The 16,502-nt window shown below is 36.3% G+C and overlaps 1 protein-coding gene across 3 annotated transcripts; it reads right to left on the bottom strand.

Annotated features, from left to right (window-relative positions):
* Nucleotides 1-2,615: 2,615 nt before the first annotated feature.
* LOC133517025 (myosin-3-like) lies at nt 2,616-16,480 on the bottom strand. 3 transcript variants are annotated; one of them, XM_061850134.1, is made up of 12 exons: nt 16,006-16,480; nt 15,674-15,782; nt 15,410-15,580; nt 14,428-14,540; nt 13,507-13,603; nt 11,370-11,520; nt 9,527-9,639; nt 5,589-5,692; nt 5,380-5,506; nt 4,682-4,894; nt 4,225-4,374; nt 2,616-2,928 (listed from the first exon to the last, which is right to left on the bottom strand). In XM_061850134.1, exons 2-12 carry the CDS (start codon nt 15,695-15,697, stop codon nt 2,764-2,766), a joined length of 1,428 nt encoding a protein of 475 aa, XP_061706118.1. In that variant the 5' UTR covers nt 15,698-15,782; nt 16,006-16,480; the 3' UTR covers nt 2,616-2,763. The 3 variants fall into 3 exon arrangements, with proteins under 3 accessions (XP_061706118.1, XP_061706116.1, XP_061706119.1); XM_061850132.1 differs by lacking the exon at nt 16,006-16,480 and having other exon boundaries at nt 15,674-15,910; XM_061850135.1 differs by lacking the exons at nt 13,507-13,603; nt 14,428-14,540; nt 16,006-16,480 and having other exon boundaries at nt 15,674-15,910.
* Between the last annotated feature and the right edge of the window lie 22 nt (nt 16,481-16,502).

Raw genomic sequence — 16,502 nt, 5'->3', positions numbered from 1 at the left:
AAACATGAAAATCGGTTGAAGCCAGCATGATAGAGGACGGCAGTTTTTTAAGTAATAAATGTTTTAAATATAAAACATTGTTTACATTAATTTAACTACCTAAAGAAGTACACTAAAGACACATCACGTGTTATACGCGTATTTTATTCGTACTTATCACAAGAGATTTATTTCTCGAGTTCTCGAGGCATTGAGTATTTTTTTCCCGCATCGACGAAGGACATATTTCTCGAGATTTCACGCCTCGAGAATTCTTGAGCAGAAACCCTACTGGCAATATTTTACCATAAACAAGAGCAAAAAAAGCTGCTTAAGTTTATAAGTTTATTAAAGGGTATTACCCATATTTGTACCCATCAAAGTTCCTGCTTGGCGTTTTAGGGTTTAATTCCTTAGAGGTGAGGCGTAACTACGGGCTATTGATTACTGTATGTAATGTCTTACGGGGGAACTCGGACTGCCCTGAACTGGTTGCAAAGCTCGTACGCCTGTTCGTTCCGTCTGTGGCTAAGGCCCAATTTAATTTCCGACCACGAAGTCGTCACTTATTAGCAGTGCTTAAAACACGCACTATGTCCCATGGTAAATCACCACTTGTCCGCGCTCTACAATATATTAACGCGCTCCTCGCATCAGCACCGGAATGTGATGTATTTGCAAGTAGTTGGATGGATCTGTGTAAAGAATGTATGAAGTTCTGTGAGACGATGGATAAGCGAGAATCTTCTGTCTTGTATTAGTCTTCTTTCTTACATTTGTTCTATTTTTCCTTTCTAGACTGTATCATGTACCAAGGTTGTATAAATACTGTCTATTATAAATTTCACAGTGTATTAGTTCGCTGTAATGCTGTGTACATTTTTTGAATCAATAAAATAAAAAATTAAATAAAGTTTAATTTTTCATTGATATTTGTTAGTTTGAAAATTAACGGCGCCATACATCCTATGATTGTAGCAAAAAAACATAGTTTTAATCGGTTAATAATATTGAAACCAATCGCAAAAGCTTTCATTAAATACATAGAAAACAAAGGCCGAATTGGACATTTAACTTTTAAACCATAAAGTGGTAGAAATTTTACAGATGCCGGTGAAATATCAAAAATACTCCAAATTTTCTCTTATATGTCCCATTATTGGTACCGTTATAGTATTTTATGCAACAGTTGTATAAGAAGGGTCAAAAAAGGCGAGTGGCGTGAGTTACAATGTGAGCCGGAGCCGAAGGCGTAGGCGAACATTGTAAAGGAATACGCCACGAGAATTTTTTGACCTACTTATACAACGTTGCATACACTATTTTTCCTACGAGTCAACAAAAATAAATCTTAATTTAGGTAAACAAATTACAGCAAAAGTATATAGCCAAGACACGCGAGCATACCTTGTTACGCGCCCGGCCGGCGGCCCGTCCCGGGCCGCGGCCGGCCGGTCGCCGACACCTCCTCGTAACTCATGAGGCCCTGGTACTTGCTACTTGCTAAATTAATTTTTTGGACAGTTTTTTCTCAATTTTGGCCACCGTAGCCTACGGAGACTAACAAGCACCGCTAAGCGGTCTTCGTAGTCTATGGGTGTTGCTATATTACGGGTGTCACATGCGTGTTTCTGACTTATGAAGTAATTATTTTTACTATGCAACCAAATGAATATTTTGTAAGTTGGCATCTATGCACTCAGTTTAAAACTGTATTCGTTTTGGTTTTGTTAGGTTGGTAGCCATTAATCGCAGTAATATTATAGCTTATAAAAGCACAAGAGCTTTTATGAGGAATAGACAATATAGACTTTTCTTGAAATCTTTTATGTATGTTCTTATATTCGTGTTAATGAATGCATAAATGACAGATAACAGTAGAGGAGTAGGAAAACATAATAGATCATTCTTGATTCTGCACAGTAGGGTCTAACACAACCCATTAGGGGTGGGGGAAATGATCTAAGACACATTCGTCAGATTCCTTTTTCAGGATAAATTATAGCCTGTTTTTTGTTTCAGACGAAAACGGAATTACCCTTTGGACAGAAAAAACTTAACTTTGGAGTGGAAGATTTGGAATTATCCTGTGATAATTGCATCTCTTAATATGCTCCACCAGTGGATCGAATAATTGAATCGTTTCATTCACAACTTAACTAGACGGAGCCCCGCTTTGCATGGCTCCTATTTCTGCGCGGTTTGCCTTTCGGGCATCTGAAGCTACCTAACGAACCTAATCTAAACTTTTTGGAAAAAAACTCACTAAATTAAACTTTTGGGGAAAAAAGCTACCTACCTCGTAGGTTAGGCTCGTTAGGTAGATTCAGGTGCCCGAAGGGCAAACCGCCCAGAAATAGGTGTTCAAAGTTCATAAGTGTCGGAATCTGACCAAATGTCCATTTTCGTCCGAAAAAATAGGCTATAATTTATTCTGACGAAAGAGAAATCCTTAACCTAAAATCCTTAAACGATTGTGCCTTAGATCATGGCGAAACTATAAGGGTTTCTAGGTAACTACGAAACCCTAAAAAGGGGCCGAGAGTCTTTTTTCCTTTGGTATTGGTAGTTAGGTACAAAAGAAACTATTTCATTCAAGTTCAACGAGTATATTTGAAACATAGATTTAAAAAAAATTGACATTTTACTTGTTGAAAAACACATAAGTAACAAGGAAGCGACATAAATTTACCAAACACATAAAACGCGGAAAAGACCGACCACACCGTGTCTATTAAGGGAAGATTATGAGAAGGTTGTCGAAAACGTGTTGCGATAGACGCGTCAATGCGCTGATTCTAGATTCGTTGTGGTATCTTTCTTACATACGTATAAGGAATCGGATGTTAGGGTATCAGCTTCCTTGAAGGTGTTTCTGGTGTGTGAGCCGGTAGCCCCGCTAGCCCAGGTTCGTAGGAGTTCGCGCTCGAGCTGCGCGCGCCGGCGGTCCTGATAGACACACATCATTAACCCTTTGAACGCTTTATGCCATAAACACAAACATCACACAAATACCAAGATCCCGGCTGCAAGGGAGCTAATGTAAACCTTACTCGAAAGTGTCAAGATTACTTTGACAGCGTCCGCCATAACACCTATGTCCTTGGTGCTGTTGGCGCGACTAGTAACGACACCTTTAGGGGTTATTGGCGCTCAAAGGCTAAAAGTAAATAAATTCGTAATTAAAGCTACAGATGGAAAAAAACGGCACTATGAATAATAATTACACAGGGTTGTCTACGGTATACTTTAACCTTTTTAACAAACTTATAATAACCTCGCTTGTACTGACTAGCTAAATAACTAAGATATATAATAACATGTAATAAAATGTTACAAGTCGATTTTAATTTAGCCTACTTTTAATAGCCGTATCAATTTAAAGCTTTGCAAATATAGGTAGTGTGCTCCTAGCGAATGGGTGTTAGGAAAATTATATACTCTGTGTGGGTTTGGAGTAGGTAGGGTGTCTGTAGTTAGGGTAGAATAGGATAGGGTGTAGTTTTGTGATAATGATTACCACTTCCACCTGAGGAGGCGAGGAGGCAGTTTTTTGGTAGGTAACTGGCATATATTTGAATTCAGAACTATCGTCCTGCTAAAGGAATAAAGAAGTGGCAGGCGGGCATTCCGTTGGTGGCAGTCATTAAAACTAGTCGATATTTATAATCTAACTGAATGATATAAAACAATATACATCTCAGAAAACTAAGACGGGTGTTCATCTTCCACTCCAATTAGGCGCCTCCCTTTACAGTACACAATACTAGTAATCAATAAAATAGGTACGAGTATGATAATACAATAATCTGCTATTGATTAAATGATAGAACCTGAAGATGAACAGTGGAACTCAACTACTAGGTATGACCTAGTAGAACCCCTTGAGATTGCTTTAGACGAGTCTAATTCTTTGAGGGAATTAAATACAGCAATAACTACTGTTTTTAAAAATTGAATGTTTTGCAGTACTTATTGCCTAGTGTTACTTTTTACCTGCTTGATGCGAACTATGCAATGCCCTCAAGTAATACACGTGCACTTTACCCACGGTGTAAACCAAACGTAGCGTAGCTAAATAGCTGCGTAATGGCGATATAGATAGGTCCCACTCCCACCAGCTTGATACGTACGAGGACGTTGCTCGCGCGTTCCCGCCTCCTCGACACCATCGAGGCTTACGAGCACGTGAGTCTACCCTCACCGTACGCACTCCACGAGTTTCAACCGGCTACATCCTCCCACCTGCTTGATGCGCACAAGGCTCTCGCGCTCTAGTTGCTGCGCTTGCGCGTACACGACGCCCTCGAGCCGGAGCACGCGGGCGCGCTCAGCGCGCAGCGCCGACCAGGTGCTCGCGCTGCTCAGGTACGTCTTCGACATTAAGTTTGACATCTGAAGGGATATCAAACCAGGTGTAATATTTATGTTTGTAGACGAATTGCGATTTCTTTATATCGTTCAGATAAACCCCCTAATTCATAAAATTGTACAAGTCTCAATTAGAAGTCCAAATTACAGATTAAGACAAATGATCAATAGCTAACTGAGGCTTGTAGCACGTTCATAAGTAACGCCAAAAATGTTTGCGTTTCTTAAGCACAACTGCATCACTAAGTATCATCATGCAGATTGCAACTAAAGCTCTTGTACCTAGTTACATTATCTTTACAATAGGTTTACATAACTTCCATTAAATTACCTCGCGATTACCCAGTTCGTGTGGCACAGATGGCGTAGTATTAACGGTTTCTGCGAGTTGAGCGGCGAGCTCATGTTTCGCGCGCGTGACGCGTGCGAACAGCTCCGCGCAGCGCTCGTGCCGCTCCAGCAGCAGTGTGCGTGCCATTGCTTCCGATGCCAGTGACTCACGCTCGCGCGTTAGTCGCTCCACGTGCAAGCACAGCTCGAAAACCTGAGAAATACAATTATACCATCCAGACACAGAACCAATGTGGATGCGTATAGCACGCAATATTATGAAACCCAGAGGAACTTGTATTAGTAAGTAAGTAAGTAAATATTCTTTATTGCACCAACAATTATACATTTTACATACATGTAAAACTACAAATGAATTTTAAAGGAAAATAGAACCAGGTAACAACAGGCGGTCTTATCGCTAAAAAGCGATCTCTTCCAGACAACCTTTAAGTATTACTTAATATTATTTATTTAAAATCTGATTCAGGCAACAAGGCCCATAAATTACCTACCTATATGAACCTGATCGACGCTATCAGCAAGTAAGGGTACGGGTATAATTTATAAAGATTAGCACTTTTAAACTTTAAATATGACACGAACACTCAGAACGGCAAAACCATCTGAATTTACATTTCGAACAGGTACTTACCTAAGCCCAACGTGGTTATAATTTTTATACATATAAATAGTTACTTGGCTTTCCAGCTCTTCGTGGGGAATTTCGTGATCGCAGGATTTGTAATCGTTAAAACTTCGTAGCAGACTGACTTCCGTACGAAGAGCGGAGATCTGATTCTCATAACATGTCAGGTTTTCTTCCCTAGAAATACAATTAATAAGCGTTTATGAAATCAACCTGTTAAATAAACAAATTAAATTATAAATAATAACAAAATAACAACATTATTTTCTTATTTTCTGTAAGTTCTTCAATTTTGGTCTGCAAGTTTGCAACTGTTTGTTCTTCGGTTTGCAATTCCCCGGCCATCTCGTTTTCAAGTCCATTCTGCTGAAATTACATTGGTGTAGGTATATATATACATATGTGTACGTAAAGTAAATTATACTATATGTCGTTCGCGTCCCCTTTAACCTTATGGAAGGACAGCATCTGTAACTTTCCTATAAAAATAGGGTACTTTGGAACTTTATCAAGCCAATCAGGAGGATGATATTTTTCGAGCGTATGTATGTATGTCCATTTCTTTGGCACACCCTGTAGGGCTGTAGCCCAAACGGATGGACGGTTTTTAATCGCGAAGAAAAGGGATATATTTCTACCACATCTTATATCGGTTACCGCAGTCAGGTTTTAACTCCGAATCTCCCACAAAATATTATGTCAGTCTCTGAAAATATTATTTTATTATCTACATTCACAGCACGCTTCAAAATCGCGTAATATATCTTTGGCAGCCGTTTAAATTCACTTGAACTCTAATTTCAGTAAACTACGGAGAAATCCGAACACTTTCCTTAATTTCTATGAAACAGAAGTACATAGGTTGATTTTTTTTTGATATTTCGTAGATTTTGGGTGTTGAAAGATAATGTAATCGTAAACATTGCTAAATATTTATGCATTATTGTGTATAATTTTTTTGATATTTCGTAGATTTTGGGTGTTGAAATATAATGTAATCGTAAACATTGCTAAATATTCATGCATTAATTGTGTATGGCCAGAATAAGGATGTGGGTTGACACTATCCCATGGCCTTATCAGAGTTTGACTGTGTAAGAACTATTCTTCCTTCTTTTTAAATTTGGAGTTAAAACTTGACTATGATAACCGATTATAAGATGTGGGCGGAACATATCCCTTCGCCTGATCAAGAATATAATAACACAAAATCGAGTATGACAGTTCATTACTTAGACAAGCGATGGGATCATCGTAGCCCACATTTTTATTTCTGGTTTAAAGGAACATCTCCGACTTCGTAAATACATACATTTTTTACAAGGCGTTCAATACGGTTGCAGTATATAAAGTACATAAAGACACGCTGGTTCTTCGCGGTCTGGTAAAGGGTTAAAAAAAAGGGGTAGGTTTTTTTCTTACCATAGCAATATGGGTAGCAAATGAAAGATAGTGAAATAGCACATTTCGATGCTAGTGCGGAAATTATGTCATTACTTCACGAGTAGCGAGATATCTTGCTAGGAGCCGTAGGCGAGTGACAAGACTCGGGATGAGTGAAGAATGAGATTACCGCACGTGTATCGAACGATGTTTTTTAATACAGTTGCGAAAAAATAAGAAAAACAACAATTAATTATTTTTATACATGTTCTATAAGACAGAAACAATTTTAAATATAAAACGTTGTAAGTACTATTATTATATGTGTATCGTAGGTATATTTAAATTGTATAAAAACAATATCCAATGTTGCCGTTGGAAACGTAAAACATGCTTGCAGTAAGAAAAAAACCCTCTTCTTTGACAAGCGTTTCGGCAGCTATTCCGTTCCATTCAGTCAACTTATTAAGAACGGTTTTTCAATATTAAATATTAAAAAATAAACCTGTTATAATGATGAAGAGGTAAGTAATAAGATATGAAATATGTATATTTTTATTATTCTTACATTAACAGTAGGTTTCGTGTTCATTACGACTTTTTAAGGAAACTAACATTAGCCCTCTTCAATAAGTAGTCATGAATTGGAATAATTATAAATTAAAAAAAATTGGAAAAGTGAAAAACACTAGTTCGCGAAAACCAGACCAGAAAAGTAGCACTTTTTGAGCAACTGTATTAAAAAGACCATTTCAAAATTATATGTATCATACCCAGAGATCGGACAAATTTGCGTCATTGCTCGCAATAATGTGGACATGACTCCAAAATTAATCAAATATGTAATTATTTAATTAATTTCTTACTTAACTTAAATTTTTATTGTTAGTCAATAAATACAAAAGTTTGTTAAAGTATAGATTTATTAAAGAAAATGTAATGGGGCAAACTTAAGTAGTTTTATAGGAATATTATTATTCCAGTATAATTCAGAGTATATAGTAGATTTTCCCAAAAAATCGATTGAAATTAATAGTAGATTTTGTATGATAAGCAGAGATCGGACAAATTTGCGTCATTGCTCGCAATAATGTGGACATGACTCCAAAATTAATCAAATATGTAATTATTTAATTAATTTCTTACTTAACTTAAAATTTTATTGTTAGTCAATAAATACAAAAGTTTGTTAAAGTATAGATTTATTAAAGAAAATGTAATGGGGCAAACTTAAGTAGTTTTATAGGAATATTATTATTCCAGTATAATTCAGAGTTTATTTTCTGTTCTAAGTTGTGGGCGATAACCTCAAAATCGGGATAAACTAAATAAAGAACTCTGAATTATACTGGAATAATAATATTCCCATAAAACTACTTAAGTTTGCCCCATTAACATCAGTGGAGTGCGAGCGGAGTTTTTCAGCACTTAAGTATATTTTTGATGTAAAAAGAAATAGTCTGACTGCAGAAAATTTGGAAAAAATACTGATTATTTTCTTTAATAAATCTATACTTTAACAAACTTTTGTATTTGTTGACTAGGAATTAAAATTTAAGTCAAGTAAGAAATTAATTAAATGATTACATATTTGATTAATTTTGGAGTCATGTCCACATTATTGCGAGCAATGACGCAAATTTGTCCGATCTCTGATCATACCAAACACTTACACGTGTAACATACGTGCACACACAAACACAAACACACACACACACACACACACACACACACACATAAACACACAAACACAAACACACACACACACACACATAAACACACAAACACACACACGCACGCACGCACGCACACACACACACACACACACACACACACACACACACACACACACACAGACACACACACACACACATACACAGTCGCTCACTCACACGCGTTCATGCATATTTATACGAGTATCTACTTATAGGTTAATTATAAGAAGCAATAACTCTCTGTAAGCTATGCCTTTTAGAACCATCAAAATTGTAACAACTTAGTGAGTACCTAACTAATTTAATTTAAAACTTATACAACTTAATAGAATATAATTTTTATGGCCTGTATATGTAATGTACACACCAAAATTGTAAGCTACCCCTACGGGAGAGCGGTGCGTCTTAATACAAGTATATTCATTACTTAAAAAGAGGCATCGGCACAGATGTAAAAACAAAAAGTTACTTATAAGTTACGAAATAAATATTTTTCATTTTCATTTTTTCATTTTTCAAACACTTTTCAGTTCATTATTATTAAGCAGTCGGGCTTCTTGTTTTATTTATCGTATATTATTTATGTTACCGAACTGGAACATCTACTGTGACTAACAGGCGTATTCTGATTTTCATATTTAGGTTAAGAATTAGATCTGGATTAGATATGGATCAATCAGATTCTCATAGTAAAAAAAGTTGTTCAATATGACCCACATATTCACCCGTATCGTGCGTATGGATAATAACAATCACTCTGTATATAAATAGTAGGGATCCATATCGCTGTCTATCTATGCATAGAATCATTTATATGTAAACAGCAACGATAGCGGTAACATAGACAGAAGCAACCGTTTTCTACCAATTTGCACGAAACTATAGAATTAGGTAGGTACCTACCCTTTAATCTTAAACGTAGCCAGGTACAGACGAAGTGAAAAATATCCAATTTTGCCGGAAACGTTATACTACTTCAGGCAGTCTTAGTACAAAAAGTAGTGAGGCTGACTGAAGTAGCATGAGAAAATGCGATGGGAAAGGATTGGTCACTACATTTGTATTACGTATATGTACTACTTGGCAGAAATTATATTACCAAGACTTTCTTGTCCGCACGACTGTGATCCAGGTCTTTACTCGCGCGCCCTAGGGCGTTCTTAGTTGCTTGCAAGTCATATAGAATGTCTAAATCTTCACATGAACATGGAACTATTGAAAAAAATAATTAAAACACATTATATCAATATCAGTATCCAATAACCAATTGATGTTGATATGTGACCGCTTGTATCTTTATACGAATGACCTGGCAAGGCATCCTTATGGCCAGGGATGTATTTACTAGGCCCAAGGGGGCCATGGCCCGGGGCGGCAGGCTGCAAGGGGCGGCAAAACCGGGTTCTTTTCCATTTATGAGATACATATCATCACTTAAGAGGAAAGAGGGCGGCCGATTCTCCATATAAACGTAGTACATTATGGAAATAATTTTTACAAAATCTGATGTATATTAACCATAGCTATGGCCCTACGTTTGTGTTTTTTAGATTTTTTAATATTATAAATAAACTGGAGCTTAAAGTATAGTAAATTGTTAACCAAGGGATGAAACGGTACCTTTCACCCGAGTTAAACAAATAGGCAAATTTGCATAATCAGTACCTAATTAAAGTAATTAAAGTAAGTCTTTTTACTATGAAGGGAAAACTTCTTGCGATAACTCCTAAACAGCTAAACTGATCATGTCCGCTATAGTTTTCATTTAATGTCTTTCTTAAGCTCTACTTCCACGATTTTTTTCATATTTTTTGGACCTATGGTTCAAAAGTTAGAGGGGGGAACACAATTTTTTTTTCTTTCGGAGCGATTATCTCCGAATATATTCACTTTATCAAAAAATGTTTCTTAAAAACCCGTATTAGTTTTGAAAGACCTTTCCAACGATTCACACTCTAGGGTTGAAGCGAAAAAAAAATTTCACCCCCACTTTACGTGTAGGGGAGGTACCCTAAAAAAATATTTTTTTAGATTTTATTGTACGCCTTTGTCGGTTTTATTGATTTATATATCCATGCCAAATTTCAGCTTTCTAGCACTAACGACCACGGAGCAAAGCCTCGGAGAGACAGGCAGACGGACATGGCGAAACTATAAGGGTTCCTAGTTGACTACGGAACCCTAAAAAACAGATTTCATAAAAAAATTGTAATGCCTCTAACTCCTATAATAATTAAAAGTTCGAAAGAAAAATTAAACCTAGGGGCATAGCTGTGGTTAATATACAACAAATTGAGTCCATATCCACTGTTAATATCCAGAGAGGAAAATACGTTTACAAGGCGATTTCGCGCGGGTCCCCCACTTTGGTCTGAATGGGGCGGCGAATCTAACTGGCCCGGGGCGCCAAATCTTTATAATATAAACACCCCTGGAACAGGCACCAATAATGGGAATGGTATAGACAAATCCTGTAAAACAAGTATTTACCATCAGTTTTTAATCGCTGGCAACATTTTACCATAAATATGAGCCAAAGACCTGCTTCAGTTTAATTTTTCATTGATATTTGTGAAATTGAAAATTAATGGCGCCATACATCCCATGACTGGAGCAAAAAACTATAGTTTTAATTGGGTAATAATATTGAAACCAGTAGCTTTCATCAAATACATAAAGAACGAATTGGACATTCAACTTTTAAAGCATAAAGCGGTAGACATTTTACAGATGTCGGTGAAATATCGAAAATACTTCAAATATTCTCTTAAATGTCCCATGATTGGTGCCGTTAACATACGCCCTGCTTATGGCAAGCGACAAAGTGGGACGTTTTTCCGACCGCGGTCACATATTATCAGCTGAATTACGTAGTAGATTTTTTTAATATTAGGAACATACAACAATTCCTTTGATTATGAGTTTATAGTATTTATACGTACCTTTCCGAGGTAAGTATTCCAGACATTTCATGTGCTGCGCTTCAACCAAAGCACGGCAACGTTCTTGTAAGAAATTATATTGCTCCTGTAGATCTCTTAAACGTTTTTCTGTCTCCTGGGCCTGCGATTCCGATGATTCCTTTCTTTGTTCCTGTTTAAAAACCGTTATAACAGGTTCGGTCGTTTTGATTATTTATGATATCCAAAAAACTAAAACATTATTTTAAGAAATCAGTTTACTATCCGCTGTTTGTTAGTGTACGAGTATGTTTTATATTATTAATTTGACTGCAACAAAAAGTTTACGAAAAGTAATAAAAACAAAGAAAAATCGAGTGCTATGTAATTTCTTAATTAACTGATTTTCGTAAGTTGACGACTCACATTGGCCCTCCCTAGCTTTCCAGTAAAGTGCTTAGTACATCTTGCGGATGGATCCGATGTATGTCGGATACGACGTCGGGCCCGAACATGGATAGTTTTCCGTTTCACGAAATATAAGAACATCGTTTACAATATTAGAATTGTAAAAAATTGCGAAAAAATATCAAGCATTTGACAAGTAGAGACAAAGTTTTTTTCCAACATCAGTGTTACATTTGTGTTACATACAGCGCGGATGTGGGGGTGCGCCCCGCCCTCGCACCCCTGCACCAATCAGCCCGCGTAGCCAACATGCCCCGTAGAGTAGCGTAGTCATCTCTCTATCACTCTTCCATATTAGTGCCACAGTGACAGTTGCGTTTCGTTCGCTACAGCGCGTTAACGATTGGCATGTTGGCTACGCAGGCAGGAATAAATGCGTACTGTCTGTGTCTACACGTTTGAGAGCATACCGCCAGCATAGAAAAATCGGACAAGTGCGAGTCGGACTCGCCCACCGAGGGTCAACTAGAAATTTAACCTATTTTTTATTTAATATTTAAATTTTATCTTTTTTTTTTATTTTAGTATTGAGATTTTTCACTGTACTAGTAGTGTAAGACGATATTACTTGCCAAATTTCATAGTTCTACGTCAACGGGAAAAAGCCTATGAATTTTGATTCCCTTGAGAGTGTCGAAATAATAGGTTTCTTTCTCCATAAACGGCCGTATCTTTTTTTACGTTACAAAAAAAATACAAAATTCTTTATTCAACAAAAACACGTAAATTATGATCAAAGGGATGGAGTCTCCCTGTAAGCAAAATAAATGCTTGTGTTGGGAGACACCGCTCTTCCTTTGGTAAGTTTTTTTAAGTATAAATATCTTAGGATAACCATATAAACTATTAACTAAACTAAACTAACTAACCTACCTACGTTAACTTAGAAGTTTAATTTTTTTACAGCTTCAAGGGACTATAGGCCTGATATATGGTTTTAATTTTAACTCGATACCTCCACGCCTTCTCTAGATAAAGGGTCTTGACAGACAGACGGACGGACGGAAAGATAACAAAGTAATCCTTATAAGGGTTTTGTTTTTTTTTTTCATTTTGAGGTACAGAACAGAACCTTAATAGTACATTGTGCAACGAGTGAAATACAATATTCTTACCTCCGGAGTTACACACAATGTTTTTCATCACACTTGCGAAGAAAAAACTACATTTTAAATAAATATATATAAATATTATACCTAGGACATTACATTACATTTTAAGAAAAATAATTCTTAAATACGGCGACATTGCAAATATTCGTCCGCCATATTGTCATGTTTTGATAGTTTAGGCATCGAACGCACAGAAGACGTATCCGACTTTCAGCCACAATTGAAAATTATGGAAAAATATTTTAAACGGTTATTAAATTAATCAAATTAAATATGTTTTAACATAAACAAAAATACTAAATTATAAACGCTAATATTTAAAAAAAGTAAAACTCATTTCTACCAATTTAATTCGTATGTATTAGGAACAAAAATAAGCTATAACTCCCTAGGGAAAAATATAGGCCTGTCTTTCAGTACACTTGCATGAATTAAGATCTTTTCCGAGCAAATGTGATGAAAAAAAAAATTTAAAATCAGTATCTGCCTCTCCATCGTTCTTGCGTGTTCAAGCGATAGAGAGATTAGAGAGGTAGGTAACGATTATTGATGTTGGCGGTAGACCCTCAAGAAGGCCGTTGAGCCGTAGTGTTTGTTACCTGATCCTCTAGCTTCGACAGTAGAGTCGTTAGCTGAGTCTCCCGCTTCTCAGCCTCTTGCATTAATACTGTGGCACGTTCTTGAAGTTCTTTGACTCTGTTTGAATTTTTTTAGTTAATTTAATTTGCCAAAAGCATTAAAAAATAAGACAATTTGTGCCCGCTCGCTACATTAACATAATGTAAGGACATAACCAACAAATCTAAGTATGGAAATTCTAGAAACGTCTACTTCACTAATGAATTTATAATTATTACAAGTCAATCATTAGGTAATTTTAAACTAAATACACATAAATAGTAATAAATAAAGTCAGAAATGTCAGTGAAATCGTACTTTATTTAATCAATCTGGACATCACGTGAGCAGAAGCCGTCTTGAAATTTGGGGATTTTGTAGGTACTTTTTTATCATTTACAGTACATATGGGGCTACTTTATAGCACTAGTGCGAGAAGTAGCATATTACGTTACTGTGTCGAACATTTAAAGGGCCATATGTACTGTAAAACGTTGTACGATACATGTGCGAATAGGTAATTCGCAACTCGTGTCGATTTAAAACACTCCCTTCGGTCGTGTTTTAATTTATCGCCACTCGTTTCGAATTTCCTATTTTTCGCACTTGTATCGTAATGTACTATTCTATGTTTTGTGTCCAATTTATTGTGATAATTTGCTATTTTCTATTTTTTTAACTAGATTTTCTCATACAATTCATACGACACGACAATTAGACAGGAAGCATATCACTACACCTTATACAACAAAGTCCCTCGCCGGGTCTGTTTGTCTACATGTTCACGATAAACTCAATAACTACTGAACGGATTTTCATGCGGTTTTAATATATAGTTTTCAATAAATCTATGCGAAGCAAGGCGGGTCGCTAGTTAAGTATGTATGATAAATATTGCTTACTTTAACTGCAGTTTATCGCGTTGCCTAGATAACACTTCAACAGTTACTTCATTCTTTTGAGGCTCTGATTTCTTTATATGAGAGTCATGGCTTACTCCGTGACAATTACTGTGCTGTAGAAGATAATATAAGTAATAAATAAATGAAACTTTAAGTAAAACGGAATTACAAATAGTAAATTTTCGACATGGGTTAACACTACTTATATACCGACAAAGTATTATTTTTGTTCAGCTTTTGTATAATTAGGGAATATGGATACAACCTTTTAGAAGATAGACATGCAACCCATTATAGGAAGGGGAACCCTCCGACGTCCTAAACTTACTTTTCCTAAATGTACTTTCGGGTAGGCTGAAAGTGTAATCCTATCGTAATTTATTTTATGTTCCTATTTCATCAGGGTAGTTACGTCATGAATATTATAGATATCGTGCGCGATAAAGGTGACCATACACACTAGACTTAATACTCCCCATTTTCCTCTCTGGATCAACGACAATATATAAAATATTTTTACATAATTTGATGTATATTAACCGTAGATGTGACCTTACCTTTGACATTTTCAGATATTTTGATTATTGCAAAAATTCGGAGCGAAGAACAGATTTCATACAAATTTTTAAATGCTCCTAACTCTTATAATAATTAAAAATCAAACGTAGGGGCATAGCTGTGGTTGATATACAACCACTTTTTTCAAAATAATTTCAATAATGCTAATATCCAGAGTGGAAAATGAGGAGGCGTTTGTATGAAATGGCCATTGCGCGCGGTTCCTCCACTTTCGTCTTAATTATGGTTGTGGCTTTGGCCCGAAGTGTTAGCTCAGTGTTTTGTTAAATCATAAAGAAACTTGTACATATGTACCTGCGATGAAACCAAAGGTGTGAAGTTCCCTGCACAAGATTTTCTGACGTGGGTTCTCCAACACGGGGACGTTTAAACTGTTTAAAGTTTGATGATGAATGATGGTTACCAATTGTTTGGGGCTACTCGCCCACTTGGGGCGGCTGGTGTTGGCGCTGAGCTGGCGCTCGAGCTCGGCACAGCGCGCGCGCGCCGCCGTGGCCCTGTCCTCCGCTACTGCCAGTATCTCTTTCATTCTAGCACAAGACGCTCGCTCTCGGTGCAAATCCTCTAAAATTTTCTGCAGCAGACCATTCACAACCAATTGAAATTATCAAGATTTGCGTTTTATGGAACCAACACGAAGATGAAGCAATATTTCTTCTTTTGTTACCTTGTTATCGTTAGTATCCTCCATTTGTTTACTTTTCTTGAGTATTGTAAGTTCTCTTTGTAAGCGTTCAATTTTTTTTAACAGATTGTCTCTTTCCAAGTATGACGTTCTAAAATATAACATTAAATTAGTTGTAATATTTCTTAATTCTTAGAAAAAACCGACTGCACAAAACAGAGTGAGAATGAATGACCGAGTTCTGAGGTAACCAACATAAAAAAACATGCAACTGAATTAAGAACCTCCTCCTTTTGGAATTTTGATGTCAGTTAATAAAAATAAAATATGTATTTAATAAAGATGACGCAATACTTTAAGATGAAGATACCTACTTGGCAACGTCTAAGCTCTGAGTTAGTTTAGCTTCTAATTTTTTTAGTGTTACGAAAACGAGTTCTCGTAACTTTGTAGTTTCTTCATCCAATTCAGCGTTCTTAGATTGCCACTCTATATTCTAAAATATAAGAAGATATATTGATATTTACAATTGTTTTTTAACCACACCTGCGCGTAATGGCGCCTCTCTTTATTATTCAATAACTGATGCGAAAATAGCATTTTATCCGCAAGAGTGGCAAAGTAGTTTTGAATTGTTTCCTCGTGTTGATAAATATTTAATATCATTCATTCGGATTTGATTTGTCATATTTTACATTTAGTATTTTCCTCGCGTTGGTGTGGTGAAACATAATACATTCGGTAGCAATAGTAGAGTAGATTGTTAATTAATGGATGTAACTATATTGCACTCACACGCACACTAATGCACTCATTGCAGTCAACGCGAACGTATTTTGACGTTCGAAGGCAATGTCCGGCATTGAAATGA

Source organism: Cydia pomonella, chromosome 4, assembly GCF_033807575.1.
Source record: "Cydia pomonella isolate Wapato2018A chromosome 4, ilCydPomo1, whole genome shotgun sequence".
In the NCBI taxonomy this organism is placed as follows: domain Eukaryota; kingdom Metazoa; phylum Arthropoda; class Insecta; order Lepidoptera; family Tortricidae; genus Cydia; species Cydia pomonella.
The sequence above is the reverse complement of the archived record's forward strand: the minus strand, read 5'-3'. Positions and strand labels throughout refer to the sequence as shown.

Excerpts from the sequence above, each read along its gene's own strand:
- LOC133517025 (XM_061850132.1), bottom strand. The coding sequence starts at position 15,796 with ATGTTATATTTTAGAACGTCATACTTGGAAAGAGACAATCTGTTAAAA. Across the intron at positions 4,895-5,379 it reads ACGAAGAGCTGGAAAGCCAA|GTTTTCGAGCTGTGCTTGCA; the intron begins GTAACTATTTAT and ends TGTATTTCTCAG. Across the intron at positions 4,375-4,681 it reads ACGAACTGGGTAATCGCGAG|ATGTCAAACTTAATGTCGAA; the intron begins GTAATTTAATGG and ends ATATCCCTTCAG.